This window comes from Primulina eburnea, chromosome 13, assembly GCF_022965805.1.
Source record: "Primulina eburnea isolate SZY01 chromosome 13, ASM2296580v1, whole genome shotgun sequence".
Classification (NCBI taxonomy): domain Eukaryota; kingdom Viridiplantae; phylum Streptophyta; class Magnoliopsida; order Lamiales; family Gesneriaceae; genus Primulina; species Primulina eburnea.
The window spans coordinates 30,071,882-30,084,955 of record NC_133113.1 but is presented as its reverse complement, the minus strand read 5'-3'; the positions used below and the strand labels follow the sequence as shown (position 1 = coordinate 30,084,955).

The window sequence follows — 13,074 nt, the reverse complement described above, 5'->3', positions numbered from 1 at the left end:
CCCATGCTTCTCCAGATATGCTCTTACAGCTTCTTTTATGGCCAAATTTGGAACAAGCTGAGAAGCATAAAGTGGTTCCCGGGTGATGGGGTCGAATTTTCCCACCTAACAGGGGATGAAGTTGGAAGGTAATTCGATGAATTTATATGGCAACGAGGCTATTAACTAAGAAAAGAAATGAGAAATGTACCTTCAGCAGATGTTCGAGGATCACCGCTCTCTCATATGTGATCCCGCATGGAGTAATCACAGGATCACGGAATATGTCCAAAGTAATTTTACAACAAAGATAATCTGGCACCTGAAATAATAGAACGGTTTCAGAAGAGTTGGGCGAGGAGCGTGCCAGACATGGGGAAAATTGGGTTACCTCAGCCGGAGTGTCGTCTTCAGCAGCTTTGTCAAATATGCTGCCTAGAGCTTCGAGTTGATCTAGATTAGACTTGGCATTTTCATCCACAAAACCTTCCGTATCAGAAGCATCAAGGAACTGTTTCTGCTTCAGAGCTGCCACACATGCTTCTCTGAGTCAAAGAAATTCAACAGTGTAGCATAAGGAAAGCAATTCAAAACACCGAAGGCAAAAGGGAACAATATGAATGTGAAACGAGTTTTAAAAAGAAGAGATACAGACAAGAGAGCAATACTACCTTAAGTTTCGAAGTTTCCAAGAACGCTCGGTGGATTCATGTTCCCATGTCAGGTACTTTGCTGTTGCAAGCTCCTGCCATATCTCCTCTACCATGTATCCATTCGGGTTTGCACCCCTACCAAGGTCCAACGCCTATGTTACATCGAACAAAACATAAAATTCAAAAAAAAAATATCCTCTATCACAAACTTCATGTGTTATTTTAACAAAAAAGCATTACAATGTGAAGATGCCACAATCACATCCAGATACTGATATCACAAACATTTATCGGACCAATTGCATGAATAAGATGAGATCATGAGACAACTGCTGATTAATATCCGTACAACTAAACCAGAGCATTGAAACTATCCATATAGCACGCAAAAAGGAAAATAGCTTTTGGCATCCAATTACCATGAACCACATAAAAAGGTATGTAACGTATAGAATGTCAAACATACCAAATTGGTTTACAATTACTTTGTAAAATGTAATAATGGCAGCAAGCACACAAGGAGTTTAGTTTGCCTAGAAAAATTCAAGGAACCGATCACGAGATCATGCACCACCATACAGGAATCTATCACAAGGATTGTTCGTCCTGGGCACACTTTAAAAGACAATTCCCCTTCCCTCCTGTACATTTGGAAAATTTCGAAGAAATTGTGGTTCTGAACGCTTTATTCAACCTACCTCTTGGTGTAATTTCTAATTTTAATTCCTGATCAATATATCCTCAAACACTACCAAAAATACCACTGGACATCATATGCCAACTGCATATGACTGCCACTTAATGCTAAAATATTTAGCGCTGACACAGCTAACCACCAAAGTCATTACATTCACCAACTTTCACCAGCACCGCCCTTACATCCTTGTAAGTGGATAGGGTAAAAATCACTTATTACCTTATATATACACCATCACAATCAACGATCTCTGGATGTATCCATCAATGCCACAGCCCAAAACCAAAAAGTTGCACCATGGCACAAACTACACAATTATTGCCTATCTGTCATGAAGAAACTCATTTAAATAGAAAATCATTTAAATAGAAAATCATTTAAAATCCTTTTTCAATAAGACATGTGATCTCCATCAACTGCAAGATAGATGCATACTTTCCACATTTCACACCTTCATACTTGCACATGACACAAACACTTGATATTATTTTGGATATGTGATACTCTTAAAAAATGGTGATGCGTTAGAAGAAATTTTTTTAAGGTACATCGTGAGCGAAGTTTTAGAGGCCGAAAAGGAGGAGATTTCGAACAGGTGGGCATTAGAATCGGTTCCTATATGATTTTGATAATAGTAGCCAACAAATACAACAAAAAAAAAGTGCAAAATAAATAAATATCACAACCACAAGCCTCTCACAGGAGATTTCTGGTAGTGAGCTGCATGCAAATGAGCGGCATGCTGGCAGCTGAAAGATTTTCAAAGCCATGTTCTTGATAAAAAAAAATTGTAATAATAATAATAATTAGCATTTAACGAAATTTATTAGCTCAATAACAAACCTCGATAAAGACGTAGATAAGCAACGACATAAATAACCAACAAAAATTGGATAGATTTGGTTTATTCAACAAGTGCCTTCTTCACGACACACTATATATTCGAATAATAACAAAACAAACAATTCAGCAGGTTATTAATATAGGTCATTCCGCATTGAATAAAATACGAACGCAACAATCATGCAATTATTTTGTTGCCAAATCCATTTATTGGTCCAGCATGTTGGCAGAGGAGCTATTACGTTATGGTCTACTTCGATGTTGCCAGGACTATTATATGGAGAACGAACATGATTCAGATATATGATACCATGTATACGAAAACCTTGGTCTCAACCAGTGTTCTATATTTCAGCCTAGACGGCCAGACGCAGGGAGACCACACCGAAAAGTGCTAGTCAGTCAACCTAGGCGACCCTAGGTGCCCGTAAAATTACCCAAATTTTTTTGGCTTTTTTATGGATTTTTTAAAAAGGTTTTTGGGCTTTTAATTTATTAAAAAAAAAAAGAAAATAAATTTTTTATTGGCCATAAACCAAAGTCCAACAAGAAATGTGATTTGATGACTTGCCCTAACATGCCAAACTTCATCTTATTATGATAATACCGCGGAATCCGCCTAGCAGCTCCTAGGCTAGGAGCTGGCCTGGTGCTCGAATAACGCTCAGTGAATTTTAGAACTTCGGTCTCAACCACCATTCATATGCATCAAACATGGGGTCCAAGTACATATCTGAGCATAGATAGTTTACAGGATGATCGAGCAAGTTTAAATTAATACTACAGATGTATGGAAACAGAGAAGGTATCAAAAGTCAAAACCGTGTGATAATGGTAAAAAAAATAACTTAATAAACACAAACATGGAAAGGAAAGCATCAATGCCTATATTGGTTATAAGACATTTATAACAAAAAAGCATTGCAAGAAACATACTTCAAATGCTTGCAGACAGCTGTTCCAATGGAAAAATTTATAAAGAAATTATGTACTGGTCTCAAGAACCTTCTCCTTGAACGCGATCAAATAAATAGTTTTGGCAATGGGAAATTATATACGATGACTGGGTAATTGGTTTCTAATGTGAGTGAATTTTACCCAAATTAAGACATTTATTACGCAGTGCACGGAAAGAGACTAAAAACTATAAGTCAAAACCTCAATAGATGCAGATGAAAGTAGGGTTACAAAATTAAATCATTTTAACTTGTCATTGAAGTCAAGAAATTAGTTCATGTTCCAGTCTGTATCATAATTTTAAAAAAGGTTTCATAGCCTCACTCTATCCAGTTGGAAGTTTAGAAGCAAATGTTGCTTTTCTTGAATTTTAAGAAGTAAAAATAGTCACAAAAGAATTATGTGGTTCTGCCATAAAGATTTATATATTATTACGCTGACTAGAACTCAATTAATGTCTCTTAATTTAGAACACGATCAAAATCAAATCAAATCAAAAAATCTGGATCTAAATTATATCAAATCTGTTCCCAAAATACAATATTTCGTTTGACAGTTTCCCTCAAGTTACACGTGAGAATCAGAATCGAAGTGTTCAGCTTGAAGCAGAAAAATGTTCTATTGTGGGAAGTTGTATTTGATATCAGAGACAGAGACCAGAGAAGCACAGACAAGATGTTTCATCTTCAATTGAACAATAACAAAAATTTTTACGATCATGTCCCTTAAATAGTAAAAAAACAAAGAAGACATGGACAGTTAAATCACTCATGGTTCAACCAAAAAGTCCTACATCTACGAGAAAATGCTATCGTTGTGCTAAAACTCTATTCATCTCTAATCTGTGATTCAGTTACCATCCCTTTATAGAGGTGGAAATAACTTGTCATAAATATGATGGGAAATCTTTCATAAAACTAATCACAATCAAATCATATAAATGAACATCTCAACATAAATGATATGAATCAGATTTCATTTTACACTCCTTCATTTCTCATAACATGCAAGAAGAAAAATGGGAAGTACGGAAGATATAACACACTCTTAAGGAGTCTAGATAAAAATACCCTTTACCAATTACATCATGCAACTTCCATAAATTGATACATCCCCAGATACAAATCCTAGTGAAAAGTTCAAATGTGTGCTGTACTGGTAAATGTTGTAATGTCAGGTGGAAAATGGTAGATATCATGATGGCAATGGACAAAATCCTCTTTTGCGGTCAGGGAAAAAGGCATCAACTGCCTTAATGTCTTCAAATATGACATTTTTCAGAAGATTGAGGTTTGAGAAATTAGTTTGATGTTCACTTAGGACCAGTATTAAGCATTAAAATCTACATTAATTTTACAAAATTGAAAGATAATGAAAACTAAGCTGCCAGCAAATGCATATATCTCACTGGCTATGATAGTGGTCGAACCACCCCGCCTATCATCTCCAACTAGACCTAACAACAAAGGTCAAAATCCAAGTAAATATTTTATTTGAATTCTATCGGAATTGGCAAAAGACGATGGTACCACCAAGATGAATGTGATACTCTTGACGTATGCACATGCGTCCATTCATTTACAGAAAGAAACTTTTCACATGCGGGTACTTTTCTAAAAAGTAAAAATCAAGTACCTTCTCCAATTCCTTGACACCTTCTGCATATTCTTTCTTCTGTAGCAATGCAAGACCGAGCATATAGTGACCCTGTTATTAAAAATACAGGTGTCAGTAGAACATGAGACCGTTAATGCTCAGAAAACAAAAATGCGCGTAAATCCACAACACGATCACAAATCTTGAACGGTTTCATGAATAGAATACTTCATGATATGATGTCCACCGCGGCAGCATTAATTTAGGTAATCAGAACAAGCAGTTATGCATGTTAATTCAATTGTATTCAACAAGTTGATTTAGAATTGGGGAGAAGAGAATAGGGAAAGAAACCGCAGGAGAAGAAGAGAGAGAGAGGAGGGAGAGAACAAATTCAGTAATATTATTATTCAAGTTTGCCCACGATATCATCCGATAAAAAGAAACTAATAAACGAAAATAACTACTAGATAAATCAAATAAAGATTATCGCTGATCATTAAACAACTTTAAATCAATTTTTTTTATATCTGCCTCTAAAATACATCTGGAATCTTTTAAACTATTGCTCCAAACAACAAAAGTATATAGTTGAGCACTTTTGGCAATTGACTTGCAGCCTTAGCAATGACTTGATAATGAGAATATGAGATTAGGAACCTCAGGGAATGTCTGGACTAGCAATCTTGGTATATACTGTAAAACTAGTAATGAATACAAGACATCCCAATGTAGCAGATAACATACGACTCAATAAACACAAACAGAACTGGAACGTGATTTAACAAATTATTTAGTAAACCAGACCTTAACAGAATGATGATCAAGCTGAATTGCTTGCCTACAATCCTCCTCCACTCTCGTCCAGTTGCTATACCCAAAATGCGCACAAAATCCCACATAAGGGCAATAAATTTAACAGATAAAATCGTTTAAAAATACCAAGAAATTAACAACAGTTGGAAAGCTTTTCAGTAAATGCACTGATCGCGCATACTTTCTCTTGAGATGGCACAGAGCCCGGTTTGTCCAATATACCGGAACGTTAGGACACAACGTTATAGCCTAAAATCAAAAGAGAGAAAAAAATCAACCTTTTTCAGAAATCTTTAATATCTGTCGATCCACAACATCTGACGAACACGTAAAAATAAAAATTAAAGAACCTCAGTATACGCATCAATGGCAGCGGCGAATCTATCTTTTTTGAAGCACGCGTTGCCGTCTTGCCGGAGTATCTCCGCCTGTTTCGCCGCCAAAGATGACATTTTCGTCTTCACCCCTTGACCAAGTTTTTAGATATATGAACAGAACTTAAACGCTACACACACACACACGCCCACGCGCAAAAGCACACGCAGACGTACAAAGTAGTCCCTGTCTGAATTACAATTAATTGAATAATCAAAGAAGAACAGACCGTAAAGGAGAAAGGCGAATGGACTTAACCAGAAGTTTCTTGATTTTACTATTACCAGGGAAAATTGTGTTTGAAAATTCGGAAGGTACGCTTGCGATGGTGGAAGACGGGAAGAGCACGTCAAAGCTGTATTTGGATTGGAAGAACTTTAAACTAATGAAAATCCATTTTTGCTATGGCCAGGCCATCTATATCCATACATGAGGCAGTGCCATTAGCCAATTATAATTTCGTTATGGCTTTTCAATTCTTCACTTTAATTGTTTAACGTAAGGGAATACGACATTGATGATGGGATTTCTTGTATCTTTTTGGTTGTACATACATGTTTTAGGGTAGAGTAGATGCTACATGGGGGACAGTGCCCTCACAGAATCTCAGCCATTGATTTTACATGGTGATTAAATTTGGGCCTTTGATCATAGGGTGTATGTGTGTTTAAATCTGGGCCTTTGATCACCTCATGGGGCAGTGCCTCACAAGGTAGGATGAAATAAACCCATGTTTTAGTCTTATATATTCATTTTAATCACACTTTTGCAATTGTTTCTTTCTACAATTTGTCATTACAAAAAGATACAGTTCACATAATAATTCCATCGATGAAATATCAAGTTTTTATTTCTCATCTATCTTACGCCTTATCTGCAAAAAAAATTTGCAAGCACTGTTGTGAGAAAAAAATTCTCGTGTTATTTTTCTTGTGGAGCGAGTTTACTAAATAACATGTTAAAGTTTTGAATCTCATCTGTCCTGTGCGATATTTGCTCTAGAACTTGCAAGTACTAAGATCGATGCTTTTTTGGGACAATAACATACATTTTCACGCGTTATGCCTCTAAAATTAGTTGATTGATCAGAGACACACATAACTACCATTTTACATGTGATTTGTCATAAACATGATTTGTGGTCAATGGCTTGTAGTCTGTTGGGGATGAAATATCCGATTCGAGAAACAATTGTAACAATCATCTTCCTTCAACTAAAAAATACATGATTTGTGTTTGATGACTTATAGCAATTTTGGGGCAAAGTATCTAATTCAAGATACAATTATAACAATCTTCTCCTTCAACTGAAAAAATGATCATTTGTGATGTCATTTCTTATTCGAAAGATTACTAAATGATCAAAAATTTCAGCTCAGGTAGCCAGGATAAAATTGTGGATAAACTTCGAAATGTCTCAAAGTTATGCAGTCGTTGGATATTTTTATATTTTTTTAATTTCATTATTTTGAATTGTAAGTTAGTCTCTCTATCTTTTTATTTCATTATTATATGTTATAGTTTAGTCCCTCGTTAATATTTAAATGTAATAATTTCAAATTGTAGTATGACCTTCATTAAATCGAACTAATTATAAAAAAGACTGCACTATCACAAAACACGTACGCCGATACACTAATATGAAGTAAAATATTTAACATCGACTCCAAATTTCTAAATTTAACATTCAGCACAAGAATTGGCATCAAGTTGAGAATTACGCGTTTTTAGAAGCAATGTCGTCGCACTTTCCATGTACATTAAATAAAGCACGATATTTCCAATAGTGCCACAAGTCAATTAAAAGCTTCAAGGTCAATAATTTACTTCGTTTTTTTTATTTTAATAATAATTAAAATTGTTGAAATAATATATTTTAATATGAAAAGAGTAATAGTTGAATATTTGAATGTTGAAAATAAGAGTTGTAAAGTTAGAAATTTGTGTGTGATGATGTAGGTAATGATGTATTTTATTTTTGGATTATGTGTAATGAAACTCTATAAATAGATCTCTCATTTGTGAAAAAAATCACAATTGAGTAGAGAGAAAAATATTATAAAGTGTGTAGTTTGGTAAATTTTGAAAGTTTGAGATTTTTACTTTTTACCATAAATTTTTACTTTTTCACAACACGTTATCAGCACGAAGCTCTAAAAGTCCTACATACTTTTCCAAGCTCCAAACAGAAGAAAAAGGTAACAAAAGTAATTATATTTATTTTACTGTTATTTATTTATTGTGTATTTATTTAATATACAATATAATGTTATTATTAGAAATAATAAAAATAAATTTTTCATAAACTTGTTATAAATCCTGGGAGGATGTTAAGACGACATCCCACACTCCCGGTAAGGGATACGACAAATATAAAAGTCTATAAGGTTTTTAAACAAAATAAATTATGACACTCATTATAATATTATGATATGATATATATAATTATTTAAACATGTCTAATATTATATACATCATATTATTACCATAAAATTATACAAATACATACATTTATTTTTTGTACACCAACGGTCATAAACGGTGACAAACGGCTAGTTTTTGCCCTATAAATATCATCTCACAAACACATTCAATCACTCCAACTTTCTCTTCTTCTCTAAAAATTATTCATCATCAAATTTTTCGAAGAAAAAAGAAGATGGCTTTCTCAAGGATATTTTTAATTATTTTGGTTATCATACTCACGAGTCTTGTATTTATCGGAGAATATCCTCCTCGTGCGTTTTTTTTTATTTTTACAAATACTTGTACTTGTTGTTTATCCGTTACTTTGTATTGCAATATTTATTAACTAATAAAATGCATCGTAATTTTTTTAGTACCACCATGTCAAATTTAACAAAGCTCGAATTTATTGCGCTTGACATCACGGGAAATAATTATATGCCATGGACTCTAGATGTAGAAATGCATCTTGAGTCATTGGGTCTAAGCGAGACCATTAAAGAAAATGGCATATGCACGTCACAAGAAAAGGCAAGAGCCATGATATTTTTGCGTCGACATCTCGACGATGGATTGAAATGTGAATATCTGACTGAAAAAAATCCCATGGCTTTGTGGAAGGGATTAAAAGAAAGATTTGAACATATAAGGGAAGTTATACTTCCGACCGCCCGGGATGAATGGAATACACTGAGATTCCAAGATTTAAAAAAGTCAGTGATTACAATTCGGCAATGTATAGAATAATCTCGCAATTAAAATTTTGTGGACATGAGGTCACAAAATCTGAGATGCTTGAAAAAACATTTTCCACATTTCATGCATCAAATATTACTCTACAACAACAATATAGAGTACGTGGATTTGCGAGATATTCTGAGCTCATCGCCTGTCTTCTTGTGGCGGAAAAGAACAATGAGCTATTAATGAGAAATCATCAGTCCCGACCCACTGGATCAACAGCATTTCCCGAAGTAAATGCTGTAAGTAAAAATGAATTTAAACCTCGGAACCAAAATCAAATTCATAGACAAGATTTTGGTCGAGGTCATGGACGTGGACGTGGACGTGGAATTGGTCGTGGTCGTGGACGCGACCGTGGTTTTGAAAATAATAGAGATAGTTATTTTTATAACTCATCTCAAAAGAGCGTCCCAAACCATCCACAGAAAAGGCATCATGAGAATACAAGTGTTAATGAAAATCACTCAAAAAGATATGAAAGTTCTTGTTATAGATGTGGTACTCCAGGACATTGGTCCAAAGTTTGTCGAGCCCCTGAGCACCTTTGTAAACTTTATAAAGAATCATTAAAGGGGAAAGAAAAGGAGACCAACTTCACTGAACGCAGTGACCGTTTGAGTGATTCAACTCATTTTGATGCTGGTGATTTTATGAATGATTTCTTTGGAAATGATCAACATGTTGGTGGGATAGAAATGAACAATTTTGATGCTACAGATTTTCTCAATGATTTCTCTGAAAATGAACAATTTAATGGTAGAATATAAATGTACAATAATTGATTCTTCATGTATTCATGTAATAATGTTTTATTGTATAATTATGATATGTGTTCTATTTACATATGTATTTTCAGTAATTTTATTTCATTGCATATTTTTTTGAAGTTCAAATATGGAAAATGCTATGAGCAAAGCTGAAGTTTGCATACCCGATAGTGGTACAACGCACACTATCCTCCGAGATAAAAGATATTTCTTGGAACTAAAACCAACAAAAACAACGGTGAATACAATATCAGGTCCTGTAGACTTGATTAAAGGATGTGGTAAAGCACAATTTTTGTTACCTAATAGTACAAATTTTTTTATCAATGATACTTTATATTCACCACAATCGAAAAGAAATTTGTTGAGTTTTAATGATATATATTCCCATGGGTATGATACTCAAACAATGAATGAAGGGAATGAGAAATATATGTGTCTTATCACATATAAATCAGGAAAGAAATATGTGATTGAAAAACTACCAATGCTCCCTACTGGATTGCATTATACACATATAAGTCCCATTGAATCAAACATGGTAGTTGATAATTCTTCGATATTAACCAATTGGCATGATCGATTGGGACATCCTGGTTCAACAATGATGCGAAGAATTATAGAAAATACACATGGTCATCTACTGAAAGACCAGAAGATCTTTCAGAATAATAAGTTTCAATGTAAAACATGTTCTCTTGGAAAACTTATTATAAGACCATCACCAGTCAAAATCCAAACTGAATCACCAATGTTTCTTGAACGTATTCAGGGTGATATTTGTGGACCAATCCATGCACCATGTGGACCATTCAGATACTTTATGGTATTGATTGATGCCTCCAGCAGATGGTCACATGTATGTTTATTGTCAACTCGAAATGTTGCATTTGCAAGATTACTTGCTCAAATAATAAAATTGAGGAATCAGTTTCCCGATTATACAATCAAGAAAATTAGACTTGATAATGCTGGTGAATTTACTTCCCAGACTTTCAATGATTATTGTATGTCTATGAGAATCATTGTTGAGCATCATGTTGCTCATGTACATACACAGAATGGATTGGCTGAATCATTGATTAAACGTCTGCAAATGATTGCTAGACCAATGATTATGAAAACAAAGCTCCCTATTTCTATATGGGGACATGCAATTTTACATGCTGCTTCATTAATTCGCATCAGACCAAGTGCATATCATAAATACTCCCCATTGCAGCTTGCATTTGGTAAAGAACCAGACATTTCTCATCTGAGAATTTTTGGATGTATGGTGTATGTGCCTATTGCACCACCACAACGAAAGAAAATGAGACCTCAAAGAAAGGTTGGAATTTATATCGGTTATGATAGTCCATCAATCATTCGATATCTTGAACCTCAGACAGGAGATGTGTTCACAGCACGTTTAGCTGATTGTCATTTTAATGAGGAAATCTTCCCAATGTTAAGGGGAGAACAAAAACATACCGAAAAAGAAATTACATGGTATGTATCATCATTGTTACATCTGGATCCAAGAACATAACAATGTGAAAAAGATGTACAACAAATTGTACACTTGCAAAGAATAGCAAATCAAATACCAGATGCATTTACAGACACAAAAGGGGTAACTAAATCATATATACATGCTGCAAATGCCTCTGCTCGAATTGAAATTCCAAAGAAACAAATGGAAGATACTCATGATGTCATTAAACGCCTGAAGCGTGGAAGGCCAGTCGATTCCAAGGATAAAAATCCTCGAAAAAGAAAATTCATAGAGAAACACGATGATCACAAAATAAAGAATGATGTTTCTGAAGAAACACATGATGATCACAAAATAGAGAATGATGTTCCTGAAGAAACACATGATGATGAAAATGTTCTGTCAGAACCACAAACTGACGAGAATCATGAAATCTCTATCAATTACATTAATACTGGAAAAATATGGAACCGAAAAGATATAGATGAAATTGATGATATATTTTCTTATAATGTGGCAATCGACATCATAAATGATAATGAAGATCATGAACCAAAATCTTTTGGTGAATGTAAAAATCGGCAGGACTGGATAAAATGGAAAGAAGCCATCCAGGTTGAATTGGATTCGCTAAATAAACGTAATGTTTTTGGACCTATAGTCCTTACACCTGAAGGTGTAAAACCTGTTGGATACAAATGGGTTTTTATTCGAAAGCGAAATGAGAAAAATGAAATAGTAAGATATAAAGCTCGACTTGTTGCACAGGGTTTTTCTCAAAGGCCTGTAATTGATTATGAAGAAACGTATTCTCCTGTGATGGATGCAATTACGTTTCGGTATTTGATTAGCTTGGCGGTATCTGAAAATTTAGAAATGCGTCTTATGGATGTTGTTACAGCTTACTTATATGGATCACTTGATAGTAATATATATATGAAAATCCCTGAAGGATTTAAGATGCCTAAAGCACAAAGTTCAAAACCCAGGGAATGTTATTCTGTGAAATTACAAAGATCATTATATGTGTTAAAGCAATCAGGTCGAATGTGGTATAATCGACTAAGTGATCACTTGATGAAAAAGGGATATGTAAATAATTCAATATGCCCTTGTGTTTTCATTAAGAAAACAACATCCGGATGCGTAATTATTGTTGCATATGTTGATGATTTAAACATCATTGGAACGAATAAGGAAATTCAAGAAGTTGTGTCATACTTGAAGGAAGAATTTGAAATGAAGGATCTTGGAAAAACCAAGTATTGTCTGGGTTTACAAATTGAACAAAAAGAATGTGGAATGTTTGTTCACCAGACAAATTATACAGAAAAGATCCTTAAACGTTTTAATATGAATAAAGCAAATCCTTTAAGTACTCCAATGGTTGTTAGATCATTAAACATAGAAAAGGATCCATTCCGTCCATGTGAAGATGATGAAGATATTCTTGGTCCAGAAGTACCATATCTAAGTGCCATCGGTGCCCTTATGTACCTTACAAATTGTACAAGGCCTGATATATCTTTTGCCGTGAATCTGTTGGCAAGATTTAGCACATATCCAACAAAGAGACACTGGAACGGAATTAAACATATATTCCGTTATCTACGAGGAACGACAGACTTGGGACTTTTGTATTCAAAAGATGCTAATCCAAGTATAATTGGTTATGCTGATGCTGGATACTTATCTGATCCACAC

General features: G+C 34.4%; 1 protein-coding gene across 1 annotated transcript; it reads right to left on the bottom strand.

Annotated features, from left to right (window-relative positions):
- On the bottom strand, positions 1-6,357 carry LOC140810460 (E3 ubiquitin-protein ligase CHIP-like; the record flags this gene model as incomplete). Its single annotated transcript, XM_073168314.1, has 8 exons — positions 5,892-6,357; positions 5,723-5,790; positions 5,533-5,596; positions 4,765-4,836; positions 651-784; positions 371-524; positions 191-301; positions 1-105 (listed from the first exon to the last, which is right to left on the bottom strand). Coding segments are annotated over exons 1-8 (810 nt in total), but the record flags the coding sequence as incomplete, so codon positions are not given.
- Between the last annotated feature and the right edge of the window lie 6,717 nt (positions 6,358-13,074).